The sequence below is a fragment of the Gadus macrocephalus genome, chromosome 9 (assembly GCF_031168955.1).
Source record: "Gadus macrocephalus chromosome 9, ASM3116895v1".
In the NCBI taxonomy this organism is placed as follows: Eukaryota; Metazoa; Chordata; class Actinopteri; order Gadiformes; family Gadidae; genus Gadus; species Gadus macrocephalus.
In genome coordinates, this window is record NC_082390.1 from 23078831 (window position 1) to 23093574 (window position 14744).

General features: G+C 45.3%; 1 protein-coding gene across 2 annotated transcripts in view; it reads left to right on the top strand.

Moving 5' to 3' along the window:
• The first annotated feature begins 415 nt into the window (after window positions 1-415).
• Window positions 416-14744, top strand: part of si:ch211-236l14.4 (SITS-binding protein) — a 45851-nt gene continuing 31522 nt past the window's right edge. The window contains exons 1-3 of one of the 2 annotated variants that reach the window (XM_060061532.1): window positions 417-684; window positions 945-1389; window positions 2661-2832. In XM_060061532.1, the coding sequence (XP_059917515.1) occupies window positions 680-684; window positions 945-1389; window positions 2661-2832 (622 nt within the window). In that variant the 5' untranslated portion in view covers window positions 417-679. Of the gene's footprint in view, window positions 1390-2660; window positions 2833-14744 lie in introns of both variants that reach the window. The other variant, XM_060061531.1, reaches the window with a different exon arrangement.

Sequence of the window (14744 nt, forward strand, 5' to 3'; positions counted from 1 at the left end):
CCATTATTATGATTTGGTTGTTGAGCCTCTGGGGGTGGGATGGACTGATGATGACGATATGGAGGCTGACCCTGAATAACCGGGATTTGAATAATGGATAGAAATGCTCATCAAACGTATAGGATTATTACATTTTCAATATCAATGTCCAGAAATACATTGGCCAATTTCAACCTGAATTATCAAGGATTCGAATTATAGACGTGTGTCTTTTTTCAATCCCTCGCATCAGTTGCCACTTTCGTCTTTTGTGTGTGTGTGTTTGTAAGTCATTTCTAAGTCATACTATATAAAAACGTCTGCATGGCGTCCGGAAAGGAGCATTTTCGCTTTGGAGTTTCCCCCTGTGTCCTCATCACTGGGACGATTCTCCACCAGGAGGACAGGAGGTGTCCTCTCCGGGACGCGCGCAGAGCGCATGGACGGAGAGGTGCTGGTTCCCCTCCCGCCGCCTGCCCGGCCCCCTGACCACTGGAGCCGGCCACCGAACACCCTCCGCTCTCTCCTCTCTCCACCTTCCTCAAGGAGTCTGCCGTTACGTCAGACTCACAGGCAGAAAGTGCAGGGCAAGCAAGTCTGCGTCTTAGAGCTATTCGTAGGCATCTGCCCAACCGGCACTGCCCGGCTCGCTGCTCAGCCACCGAGAGGCTCCAAATCAACACTTTAGTGAAGCAGAAAAATGTGGTAAGTCATTATTTCATTGTGCCACTTTTTCCTCCGCTGGGATTCTTTCGGACAGTGTTCTGCTCAGGACAGGTCTCTGCTGCCATGGAGCGCAGGAGCGACTGACCGGTGGCTTATTGTTGCTTCTGATCCTCACCCGTCGGTGCAGCACCATGAAATGATGGAACCGACAGGCTTTTTATCCCCTGAGTGTTTTTTCTACATTTTGTGTAATTGATTCTTGCTGACCTAAAGAACAACATGCCTCACGCACGGAACAGGAACCCGAGCCCCATCCCGGAGGGCACATGGGACACGGGTCTGAAGGAGATGAACGAGACGTGGAAAGGGGCGATAGCCTGCCTCGGGGTGGCCGTCTTCTTTGTCATGACCATCGGGATCATCTACTGGCAAGTGGTGGATCAACCGAACAAGAACTGGATCCTCAGAGGGACTTTTAGCGGACTGATCTGGGAGAGGAGGACCCAGTCCCTGGTCATACAGACCCTGGACGAGGACAAGACCTTTGTGGAGATCGACGTGGGGAACGTGGGAAGCCCCGACACGGAGGTCCCATTCGTGAGGAACCTGTGCTGGCTCAACAAGACGGAGTTCTGCTACACGTGGGAGTCGGTGGCTGAGGTAAAGATCTCGCTGGATGTGAGCGGGGAGACGGAGTGCTACGGAATGAGCTGGACGCCGGCCAGCTGTCACGTGGTGCTGAAGGTAGGCCTGCAGCGGGACTCCACTGCACTGCGCTTCACTGCACACTGCAATCACTCAGCCACGAAGTCTCAGTGTTTGGGTGTTAAAAAATAAACAACTTTACTAATGCGCTTAGACAATGCGCCGATTGCTGAGAACTTGACTTTGATGATACAGGATATGGAAAAATTCATGTCGGAGTTTTAAAGTTGTTGTTGGTGTGTTTTGAAGGCACTGGGTGTATTTCACTGTAGGTGTACTGTACTCTCTGTGGCATTCTGATGCTCAGGGGGTAGGTATGACTCTGAGAGGTCAAGGTTCAACACCTGGTCCATTCAGAGATACGAGGTAAACGGACATCCACTCTGGAGGTGGTTCATGAAGCACCTCTTGGACCAGGTACCTCTTCAGTCAGGTGTGGGCGGTAAAGAAGCCACGCCTACAGGGTCTGATTGTTCCTCTTTTTATTACAAAAAACTAAATTGCAGCAAACACCATCATGCCTACAGTACGAATCTGTCCCGGTGTGATTAGCCTCTTAACTTTTTGTGTTGTTTTCAACCACCGGTTGGCTTCTGTGTGTTTTGTAGGCCTACTGCTAATCTCTCTCCACTCGAACATTCCTCGCATGATTTAACATGTGATTGTGACGTGAGAATTGTTTTTACATAAAACAGCCCAGGTCTCCGAAACCCAGACACCTGTTGCTCAAAACCTCAGCTCAGAACAACACCAAACTCTACTGGACGTGAAGATCGCAGATATACTGGCAAAATAATTCACCTGTAATCTTGTTTGACCCTGAAATGCCATATCTGATGTATTGGAGTGATTTTGGACAACATTTTAATTGAAAATCTAATATGTCTATATCATCATTAGTGGATGAATATATAAATTGTGGATCAAAAACATAATTTATATGTTACTATTGCCACTCTGCATTTTATTTGTATCATACCCAGCTTCCCCTGCCTACACCCACAGGTATTTTATTTGGAAAAACAAACAAATTTGAATCTATTTAATTGTATGAATAAATGCTAGTTACATTACCTGCAGGATTATTAGCTAACCAATGTGAGTTTGTGTGTGTGTGTGTGTGTGTGTGTGTGTGTGTGTGTGTGTGTGTGTGTGTGTGTGTGTGTGTGTGTGTGTGTGTGTGTGTGTGTGTGTGTGTGTGTGTGGTTATGTATATGTGTGTGTGTGTGTGTGTGTGTGTGTGTGTGTGTGTGTGTGTGCATGGATATGTATATTTGTGTGCATGTGTGTTTGTTTTCCCTCCACCCAAGGACTGCTTCTCCATGAACAACGTGTCGTGGTACGGGGGCGGCAGCGTGCGGGGCCAGAGCTGGCCCATCAACCAGCAGAACAGCAGCATGCAGCCCTTTGTCATCAGCGACCTCCGAGACGCCCCCTCTGGGTACGGCTCCGCTCTGGAGAGGTACTTCCTGGGATCGTCTGGTAAGCCAGACCGGAGAAATCCATGGTCATATAAGTAGAGTCAGGTCATTGTTACAATAAAGTACATTTAAAGTTTAAATAGACCCTGTTTTGAGTAATATAACTTGTTGTAAAGCATTTAGAAAAAACACATTGGATTCCTCAAGCCAGCCGGCAGCTCATAGACACTACCCCGCTAGAACAACTTTCTACGTTTCGGTCAGAAATATGACAGAAATGGTCGCCGAACGCTTTGTGAGACCAGATCCGTTTTCAGAGGTAAAAGAACAGTATGTAGAAATGTTGTGGCATCTAGCGGAACGACAGTTTTATTGAATTCATCTTTTATTAAAGTATGTTTTAATTAGTCTAGCGGAACAGACTTGGCAGAATTATGTTTTAATTTGTGTATAATCCTGTTGGAGTTATAATCTTTTGGTCCTTTATATCAACAACGCAAGGGGGTCCTCTCCACAGAGGCCGGCATGTTGAGCCAGGTTCTGTTGTAGCCGAGAGCGGACAGACGCCTCTACAATGTCTCTACATTTGTAAAGATATTTGCTTTGGGCTCAGAGTTGTAGGAAAGAGCGGGGGTTGTAGGCCATGAGCCAGTTCTGACTCTTCTTAAGTGCCATCATTGTGTAAGACCAGTATGATGACAGCAGCGATGTCGCATATGAAATGTGCCCGCACCATGACTATTTATCCAAGAAGCCTAACCCTCTCTCGGACGTGGACATGTATATCAACTGCCGGCAAGACAGAGCTCCAAACCTTCACACAAACAGTTGCATTATACTGAGTATCCTAGTAGCTTAACCCCCTTAAAAAACAGTGGCATTATACTGAGTGTCCTAGTAGCCTAACCCTCTGGGACGCAGACATCAACCGCCCACCAGACAGCTCCACACATCCACTCACACCGTTGCAGTGTGGGACCCTCTCTCGGACGCACTTCATATGAACTTCTGCCGACAAGCTTATGTTTGGCACTTGGACAAAAATATCCTACGTATTTAGAGGATTCAATCAGAAACCATACAAAAGCCAGGGATTGGGATGTGTCGATAGTCGGAGAGACTATTGTACAGTTTTGAGGGCAGTCAAGGCACAATCCCCTTTCAGCTTTGAGTCGTGGAAGAGTTAAAGGCGTGTGGAAGTAAGGCGATGTAATGAACGTGTGGATGGTTCCATGGTTACCTGCTGCCTGGTAGACTATAGGTAGATCCCATGGGCCCAGGGCACAGAAGTGAGCGCTCTTCTCATTGGGTTTCATGCTGGCCAATTAGCAACAGCAGTTGCTAATTGGTGGTGCTCTGTGCAGCCAGTCGGGTGCACTTGCCAGCACTCTGGCTGCCTTCAGCCTGCAATCCTCAGGAGGAGCTTGGGTGTTTACAAACCATACTGGGGGCAGGGGGTCAGTTCAAGGCCAGGTCCCCAAACGGCAACACCACCACCACCACCACCTCTATCACAACCACCCCCAATCACCACCACCTCTATCACCAGCACCTCTATCACCACCACCACTACCACCAACACCAACACGTCTACCACCACTACCAACACCTCTACCACCACCACCAACACCTCTACCACCATCACCATCACCACTACCACCACCAACACCTCTATCATTACCACCACTACCACCACCACCACCTCCCTATCACCTCAACCACCTGACAGACAGCTGGCCATGCAGGACACATATAACCCATCTTTGGCTCATTAATTGGGAGCTTAGACAACAAAGGGAAGGGAAACACCTTTAGTATCTCTAATTAACTCTTAGGGGCGAGGCGGGGGATGGCTTTGGTTTCTATTAGAGGGGCAGGTTTGGTGAGGACTGGGGGCTGGGATGTGTGTGTGTGTGTGTGTGTGTGTGTGTGTGTGTGTGTGTGTGTGTGTGTGTGTGTGTGTGTGTGCGTGTGCGTGTGTGTGTGTTTGTATGTGTGTGGTGGGGGGGGGGCAGTTTTAGCTGAGCAGGTTATTTTCGGGGGCAGTTGGACTTTATTCTGGGTTAAATGACAGCTGGCGGATGAAGAATGTGTACAGTGTGTGTGTGTCTGTTTGTGCATGTGCGCACGTTTGTTTAGGATGTTTGTGTATTTGTGTGTGGATATTATATTAAGCTTGTAGTTGTGTATCAGTCTGTCAACGTGTTAAGGAATCACACCCACTTTGCAAGTGTATAAATATCTTTATAAATATACTTAGTGTGTGTATGTGTGTGTTTGTGGAGCTAACAGGAAGACACAACATCTGCTAAAAGCCATAATTATAATGTGACAAAATAACGTCTGTTCACTCACTGTTGGCTCGGTCCCCTCTTTATAACCAACCTCTCTCACACACACAGGCCCCGTCCACACGGAGCCGATTTTTTGGTGAAACCGCATTGTCTTGTGCGTTTCGGCCGACCGTCTAAACCAGGCATCTCCAAACGGCGGACCGCGGTCCGGGTCCGGACCAAGTGACGGTCCTATCTGGAACCTTGACCAATTTAAAATAATAATTAAAAAAAAAAACTTTATTTTTTTAATTTTATTTTTTATGATTTCACTATACAAAGCATGATTATGTTAATAAAATCATTCCTCACTGAAATACAAATTGAAAGGCAGAATAGTCTGTAGTACAGCAAAACAGCAAAAGCAATGATCTACACAGAGCGAAGATCATGCACTCACCGAACCCCCCCCCTCCCTCCGTCTGTCACGGCATGTGCGTTTTGAGCTTCACTCAAAAAATAGCCAATCCAATTTTTTGTTTACCGGAAGAGCGATTTGGAATGAGAAAATGGCTTGCTCGAACATAAGGAAATCTGACCCCGAAAACTGACATTTTAAAGATGAATGGACTGACCAATACATTCTCCCGCAAGGCAGTACAAAACCTTTGTTGTGTCTTTTATGTGTTGAAACCGTGGCGCTTTTAAAAAGCGGGAATAATAAGCGGCATTACGAATCCAAACACAGATCCTTCGAGGAAAAGTATCCCCAGAAGTCAGAAGTAAGAGCGTGGAAAATATCCGAGCTGAGAGCTCAGTATGAGAGGTCTACGCGTGTCTTGACACACTCATTTACAGGCCAGCAACGTGCAAATTAATGCTCACTTAAGATTGCATGGATTTTGGGGCAACATAAAAAAACTTTCAGTGACACGACTGTTGTGAAGGAGTGCTTGAACGCTGCTGCCGAGACGTTACTTGAAGGTAAACAAAGGGATGAATTGTGTGAAAAAATAAAACAAATCCCATTGTGAGCTGCAACGACAACCAGAAAATCTGAAATTGTATCAGATGACGCACTGTCACAGCTTCATGCGGCTGTTCAGAGTGCCCCATCCTTAGCCATTGATGAGTCTTCAGATGTAACGGATAATGCCCAGCTTTTGGTTTAGATGCGATTGTTTTATCAAGACAAGAAACAGATCTGTGAGGACCTGTTGGGTCTAACAACACTTGAGACACTGTTTTGCTTACTTGAAATGAAGGCCTAATACTATTTTTGTGTGTTTATTTGAAATGTAGGCCTGGGGTACCTGTTTTGCTTACTTGAAATGTAGGCCTAATGCACTTTGTGTTTATTTGAAGTGTAGGCCTAGTGTTTCTGTTCTGCTTACTTCACATGTAGGCCTTATGCACTTTATATGTTTACTTGAATTGCAGGCCTAATGTACCTGTTTTGTTTACTTGAAATGTTAATATGCGTTACTTTGTCTTACTAGTTTTTCATGGTTAAAAGTAAGCTATTTGGAAATTGAAAATAAATACATCTGAAATTATATGGTAATATGCCGTGTTGATTGTATTTGACAAAAGAAGGCTATTAGGACGTGGTAGGTTCGGACCTTTCTTGGAAGGAATTTTTAGTAGCTTGACCTTGTTCAATTTTAATTGAAGACCCCTGGTCTAGACGGAGCTGGCGGATCCGGTGCCCGAAACCGCACATTTCTGAAACCATGTCCCAGGGGGGTTTCAAATATATCCGGACCTATGCGGTTTCGTGTTACGCCTTGTTCACACTACCTCCGTCCGTCGACGGATTTCATTGACTTTGCAATGAAAAAAACTTGAATCGCAAACGTTGTCCCGAGTGTTTAGCGCTCTGCACAGCCACCCCAGACTGTCAGCAGGGAATACGTCGAAATGCACGTCATTATTTGACACTTTAGTATGGTTAAACATGACTATCAATCATTATAACAACGTTTATAGGTCATAAAAGTCGAAAAAGCATAGGTCCCCTTTGAACTTTTCTGGCAGCAACGGATCCGTCAGCCAATCAGACTGCCTTATGCAAATATACGCAAGGACACTGTCCAATGAAATCGCCTTTGTAATACAGCGGAAGAACACATGGATAAGTCAAAAAGCACCCATCCATCGACTGACACATGTAGAACAAGGTAACGAAAAAGCGAATTGTGCTGCAAAGACGCTTTGGTCGCTCATAAAAAATCGCTGCGAATATTTCTGTTTGCTTTTGTCGCTCAAGGCGCTCGATGACGTACAATTCAATTTTGCATACGCATTTAAAGGAGCCGTATGCTTTTAGTACAGACAGCCATATCAAAGAGTGAACTCCCATACACTTTGGTCAAATTGCAGAGACGGTTTTGCTTGTTGGATAAAGTGCTTCAACAGCAAGTAGGTCAGTGATTCCCCTCCAATATAGGGATATATATATTAAAAAAATCCTAAAATGTAATTACAACCGAGAAGAAAAAAACGTTGCGTTCTGTACTAGGCTATTTAAAATATGTTTCACTGATCTGCATCTGCAAATCATGATCTGCACTCATTCGTCAAACAAATTGACATTGGCGCACATGGCTAATTTGCATAGGTGGACAGGACTGGCTGGCTCGGCAAGGCAAATAATAGAACATATTTATCTATCTATGTAGGCCTATCCGTCTATCTATCCATCTATTAAGGTGTGCAGTTTTAATGTGATGTATTTTGTGTATGTCCAGTCAGACTTGTCTCCCTTGTTGCCGAATCACCTCAATGAATTCCCAACGATTTGTGTCGTTTGGTATCAATAAAGACTTGACTAGGCTATCTATCTATCTAGACTATTTTATTTAAAATGATTCACCTCAGGCTCCGTGAATAGTGGGGAATAGCGGGAATAGAGGGATTAAAGACAAGAGATATATCCCTTGTAATTTTGATTAGTTTGTGTATGTGATGATTTCAAAAACGTGTTTTGTTTAAAGCATGACTACACGCGATTGGTTGGTTAGATTGGTGGTATGGAGAGCAAATGAAAATGATTCCCGCTTAAATACGAACGTTCTAGATCGCAAATATTTTCTATTAATACTCCCGCTTATCATCACTTTCTATCAAAATCACTATGGATGTCGCACTCATTAACTATTGAACACAAAGCACAGCTGTCATTATCACTGTCACTGACAGCGATATATCGTTTCACTTCTTATGACAAATGTACTTATTGCAAGTCGCTTTGGATAAAAACGTCTGCTAAATGGTCATTTGTCAGCTGTCTATCCATTGAAGTGCCGTTTGTTGCGTGCATTAGACATTTGCATTATGCGCGCATTATTCCTTTGCACAACGTATTATTCCTTTGCCCAACGTAGCCTATGTATTTTCGATATTTGAAAACGATATCGTCCCATTCAGAGCAAGGAAGATTAGTATGATAGGATCTCGGTTAGCAGGCATGTATCGCGCCTATTTTACAATAATCTCAAACGTTTCATTAACTCACATACAGACCAACCAACCACGCGTGACACCTCCGCCCAGGCCAGAGCCTTTTTTTCGTGATCTCTGAAATGAAAAAGGCTTGGATCGTACAACACCGGGTGCCCAGTTACAGCCGCGATTCATTTTTCCGTCGACATTTTGTAGTAAGTAGGAACTGAAACAGTAGGTATAGGAACCAAAGTGCCGGTGTCCGGTGTTCCCTGGGATCCACGCAAGCGAAGAACGTCTACATTACGATTGGCTGTCAGTGTCTGGCCGCTGAAACACGTCATAGTAACTTGCATAAAGTTCAGCGGTCTTCAACTTTTTTTGGTCGCTCTGGTCGCTCCCCTTTTGCCGCTGGTAGCGTTGGATGCTTTCGTCGCTTTCGTCGCTCTTGCCCATAGAAAGTGAATGACTTCCGGTGATTTGGTAGCTCAATTCGCTTTTGGTGTGAACGCACAGTACGCGTTACTGTACGTCCACACCAGAAGCGAATTGAGCTACCAAATCGCCGGATGTCATTCACTTTCTATGGGCAAGAGCAACCACAGCGACCAACGCTACCAGCGTCCAAAAAAAGTTGAAATCTGTTGAACTTTATGCAAATTACTATGACGCGTTTCAGCGGCAAAACACTGACAGCCAATCGGAATGTAGACGCTCTTCGCTTGCGTGGATCCCAGGGAACACCGGCAGGCACTTTGGTTCCTACCTACCTTTATTCACTCACTGTACAAAATGTCGGCTGAATTATTAATCGCGGCTGTAACTGGGCACCAGGTGTTGTACGACCCAACCCTTTGTCACTTCAGAGATCGCAACGCCAAGGCTCTGGCCTGGGCGGAGGTGTCACGCGTGGTTGGTTTGTCTGGTGAGTGAGTTAATGAAACGTTTGAGATTATTGTAAAATAGGCGCCATACATGCCTGCTAACCGAGATCCTAGCATACTAATCTTCCTTGCTCTGAATGGGACGATATCGTTTTCAAATATCGAAAATACATACGTTGTGCAAAGGAATAATACGTTGTGCAAAGGAATAATGCACCCGTAATAATGCAAATTAATAATGACCAATAATGACCAAACCAATCTAACCAACCAATCGCGTGTAGCATGCTTTAAACAAGACAAAAAAAGTTTTAGAAATTGTCACATAAACCAACTAATCGACAAGACGAGGGATAAATCTCTTGTCTTTTATCCCTTTATTCCCCACTATTCACGGAGCCTGAGGTGAATAATTGTTAATTAAATAGTCTAGATAGATAGATAGCCTGGTCAAGTCTTTATTAATACCAAACGACACAAATCGTCGGGAATTCATTTAGGTGATTCGGCTCACACAGGACAGTAGCCTACAAGACCACACAGAACAAGTCTGACTGGATATACACACAATACATCATATTAAAACTAGACACGCGTTGATAGATAGATAGACAGATAGGCCTAGATAGATATGTTCCATTATTTGCCTTGTGGAGCCAGCCAGTCCTGTGCGCGTATGCAAATTAGCCATGTGCGCCAATGTCTATTTGTTTTGAGTGCGACGAATGAGTGCAGATCATGATTTGCAGATGCAGATCAGTGAAACATTTTAACTAGCCTACTACAGCACGCAACGTTTTTATGTTCTCGGTTGTAATTACATTTTAGGAGGTTTTTTTTATGTATATATTGGAGGGGAATCACTGTCCTACTTGCTGTCGAAGCACTTTATCCAACAAGCAAAACCGTCTCTGCAATATGGCCAAAGTGTTTGGGAGTTCACTCTTTGATATGGCTGTCTGTACTAAAAGCATACGGCTCCTTTAAATGCAAAATTGAATTCTCCCATAAAGACTCGATCACTGATAAGTATGAACAGGATTTATTTAAATAACGACATGGGAATATTTTGCATGGTAAATCTTTGGCATGAGCCCCATCACTGATCCAGGGTGACGTGCGGACTCGGCGTATCCTGCCAGGACTAGCAGGGGCGGAGCCTTCCCCTGGACAAGTAGACTGAGGCCGACCTGGTGGTGGTGGGGTGGATGGAGGTGCGTCGAACGAAGACCTGAGCAGCAAAGACATATGTTAGACTACTCTTTATAGAGCAGGTGTAGGCAGGTGATTGGTAGCTGGTGATTGGTGATTGGCGGCCAGCCGCGCGTGATTTGAGTCCTCCTGGTAGAACTACCAGCAAGCTTAACATTTCTCCCATAAAGACTCGATCACTGATAAGTATGAACAGGATTTATTTAAATAACGACATGGGAATATTTTGCATGGTAAATCTTTGGCATGAGCCCCGTCACTGATCCAGGGTGACGTGCGGACTCGGCATATCCTGCCAGGACTAGCAGGGGCGGAGCCTTCCCCAAAAGAGAGGACGTAGGCCTACGCCGGAAATAGGTGATAACTCGGCATGTCCTGCCGGGACTGGCAGGGGCGGAGCCGACCCCAAAAATAGAATAGCGAAAGGGGGTAATGAGACCATACATACCTACGTAGAAGAAGTGGACAAGGAACTATACTGCTTCTGGAAGATAAAAGGCATACCCAATATACGACATATTAAGAGTCAATCATACATACCGTAAAACGATAAGCTTAAAACCGTCAGCGAGATCGATGAATCACGTAAAAGCAGTTGACATGAAATGAAACGAGATCAATTAAAATTTAGAGCACTCTGCAGCTGTTACGCAGCGAGCCACGAGTGCTTTCGTGCTGTACCAACTGCCGTGGTCGATTCACTCTCCGGGGTCGCTGCGTGACCTGAGTGCTTTCGCGTTGAACCACCGACGTGGTCAACGAACTCACGAGTGCCCTTGATGTGCCACCGACGTGGTCACGCACTCACCGGTGTTGTTGCAGCAAGTATTGTGAACTTCTATGTTGAACACCGACGTGGTCAACGAAATCACGAGTGCCCTTGATGTGCCACCGACGTGGTCACGCACTCACCGGTGTTGCTGCAGCAAATATTGTGTACTTCCGTGTTGAACACCGACGTGTTCAATGAACTCCGAGTGCCCTGCACTTGAGTGTTTGATATTATGCCACCGACGTGGTAATTAAATTTGCATGTGCCCGAGTTGTGCCCACCGACGTGGTCAACGCACTACCAGGGTTGCTGCAGCGAACGTGGAGTTCTGTGTTGTACCGCACAGACGTGCGCAACGAACTCACGAGTGCTTGAGTTGTTCCCACCGACGTGGGCAACGCACTCACCGGGGTTGCTGCAACGAACTAGAGTTCTGAGTTGTACCGCACCGACGTGCGCAACGAACTCACGAGTGCTTGAGTTGTTCCCACCGACGTGAGCAACGCACTCACCGGGGTTACTGCAGTCAAACCATGAGTATTAGATAACGTGCCACCGACGTGGTCATACTCACGAGTGCCCGAGTTGTTACCACCGACGTGGTCAACGCACTCACCGGGGTTGCCGCTGCAACCTTGAGTTTTATTTTCCTATTTACGCCACTGACGTGACAGCGAACTCAAGAGTGTTTTCTAGATGATCCACCGACGTGGTCACACTCGCCGGGGTTGCTGCAGGTTAACCTGAGTTATGAAACCGAATTTTGCTTTATGAATTTAGTACCCGATAACCACCACCGCCGGTAGTTGCAAATAGTGTTGCTTTTGGCAATGAAAATTATGACTAAGTCGTCATCAACAAACCTTTATCGCGTGAGAAAAACGAGACTGGACGCAACGTGGATGCTGGGCATGTGACAATAGCAGTGATTAAATGCATAGTACAATATAGTTGGCGAATAAACCAAGACTAAAAAGTGTTTTACGAAAATAAGACTGCTAAAATGTCTCTTCATTTTCGTTGACCTAAACTCGGCGATAAAGACTTATAACGTTATTTTGTTCGACTGGAACTTCAACTGTTCCAGACATAACATCAATTTTCAACCATTTACCTTATTTAACAAAACTACGCACTTGTAACTTCGATAATATCGAAATGGAAATACGATAACACTGGAAAGAGTATGAATGTAACCAAAACTAATAAAAACTAAAATGACAGCTTGACACAAGACTAGACCAACACTAGAAAGGAAACAGGCCACCAAAACAGCTATGGTTGCAAACGTGTAAAACCTGTCTTAACCGACGTTAGAGAGCATCGTGTGCGCTTGAAGAAAGAACCTTGAATTTGACCGGATGTAGGACGTCGAGTTCTGTGTTGTACCGCACAGACGTGTGCAACGAACTCACGACTAGTGCCTGAGTTGTGCCCCAGTTGTGCGTTGACGTGGTCAACGCACTCACCGGGGTTACTGCAGTCAACCATGAGTAATAGATAACGTGCCGCCGACGTGGTCATAGTCACGAGTGCCCGAGTTGATACCGCTGCGCTTTGGTCAACGCACTCACCGGGGTCGCCGCAGCGAACCGAGTTTTATTTTTTCCATGATATACCACCAACGTGACACCAAACTCAAAGAGTGTTTACTAGATGATCCACCGACGTGGTCGAACTTGCCGGGGTTGCTGCAGGTTAACCTTGAGTTATGTAGCCGAATTTTGCTTTATGAGTTTAGTACCTGATAACCACCACCACCAGTAGTTGCAAATAGTGTTGCTTTTGACACCGAAAATTATGACTAAATGTCGTCATCGACAAACCTTTATCGCGTGAGGAAAACAATGCTGGTCATATGACAATAACTATAATTAAATGCGTAGAGCGATGTTGTTGGCGAATACAAACGAGACTGAAAGTGTTTTACAAAGTAAGACTGCTAAAATGTCTTCATTTCCGTTGACCTAAACTAGGTGATAAACTGTAATAACGTTTTGTCCAAACGGAACTTCAACTGTTTAAGACATAACATCAATTTTCGACCGTTTACCTTATTTAACAAATCTACGCACTTGTATCTTTGATAATACCTAAACGGAATTTCAATATGTTGCATATTCTTGAAGAAAGTTGTCCAATCCCGGGATGCTTTTAACTGACTTCATTTATTATAAAGTCGGCATGTTTCGGTATGGTAACTGAAGCTTAACGGAGGGAATTGTATCTAACGCGTGTGAGAGGAAAATACCGTGATCTACTTCGAGCCCCCGGGCTTAGGCCCGGGGTGGCTCTCTGGCCTCTGGGCTCTCTGGCCTCTCGAGTTCGAAACCACCCGCTAGAGAGGACGTCAAGTGGGCGTGGCCTGGTGGGCGTGGCCGGGGTGACGTAAAGGCTTCGGCTCCTTCTGTGGTGGAGCAGCCTTCAATAAGGTCTTGCTCCCCTTGTGGCTATGTGAGGGAAATGCAGCTCCTTAAAATACTTATCACATATCACTAGAAAGAGTATGAACGTGTCTAAACTAATAAAAACAAAAGTGACACCTTGACACAAAGACTAAAACTAGAATGGAAACAGGCCGCCAAAAACAGCTGTAGTAGCAAACGTGATAAACCTGCCTTAACCGACGTTAGAGCATCGTGTGCGCTTGAAGGAAGAACCATGAATTCGACCGGATGTAGGATTCGTAAGCTGTGGAAGACCGCCTTCCCAGCCGTTTGATAGACGCGACCGGCAACCCTTGTTCAGCGGCTGTGGTTGCCGCTCCAATCCGGAAGGAGTGGCCAATGTAGGGGGGAGATAGTGGGCCGCACCCTTCTACCACCGTCGCGAGATTGACTCTGAACCACCCTTTAGTCATTGGCAGGCCGCAAATAAACAGGTGATTCGGGGACGTGCGTTGCCGAAGCTTGAGATAAAGGAACATGGAAGCGTAAGGACAGAGAGTTGTTGATTCTTGAAATGATAATAGTAACAGCTGCTCCTAGGCTATCGCTTTTAGATGAAAAATGCCTTGCAGAGAAGGTGACATCAGCGAAAGTCAGGCCCTGTGTAGGGGAAAAAGTCTGAGTAGGAGACGTGTACGCATAAACCCAACACATAAACCCGAGAACGCATAAACCCGTAAAACGCATGAACCCGTAAAACGCATGACCCGTAGAACACATGAAGCCGTAGAACACATGAACCCGTAGAACGCTGTGAGAAACACTGACTCGAGTAATATGTTAAAATAAGGATGAAAACTCCCAGAGAGAGCACACTAATCTATTCAAAATATCGAGTGAGTTGGAGTCGCCAACACACATAAATAATTGTAATACACCAAAATTGTTAACTGACATACATGGCTAAACAAGCAAATGAAAAATTAAATACCCCGTGTAGG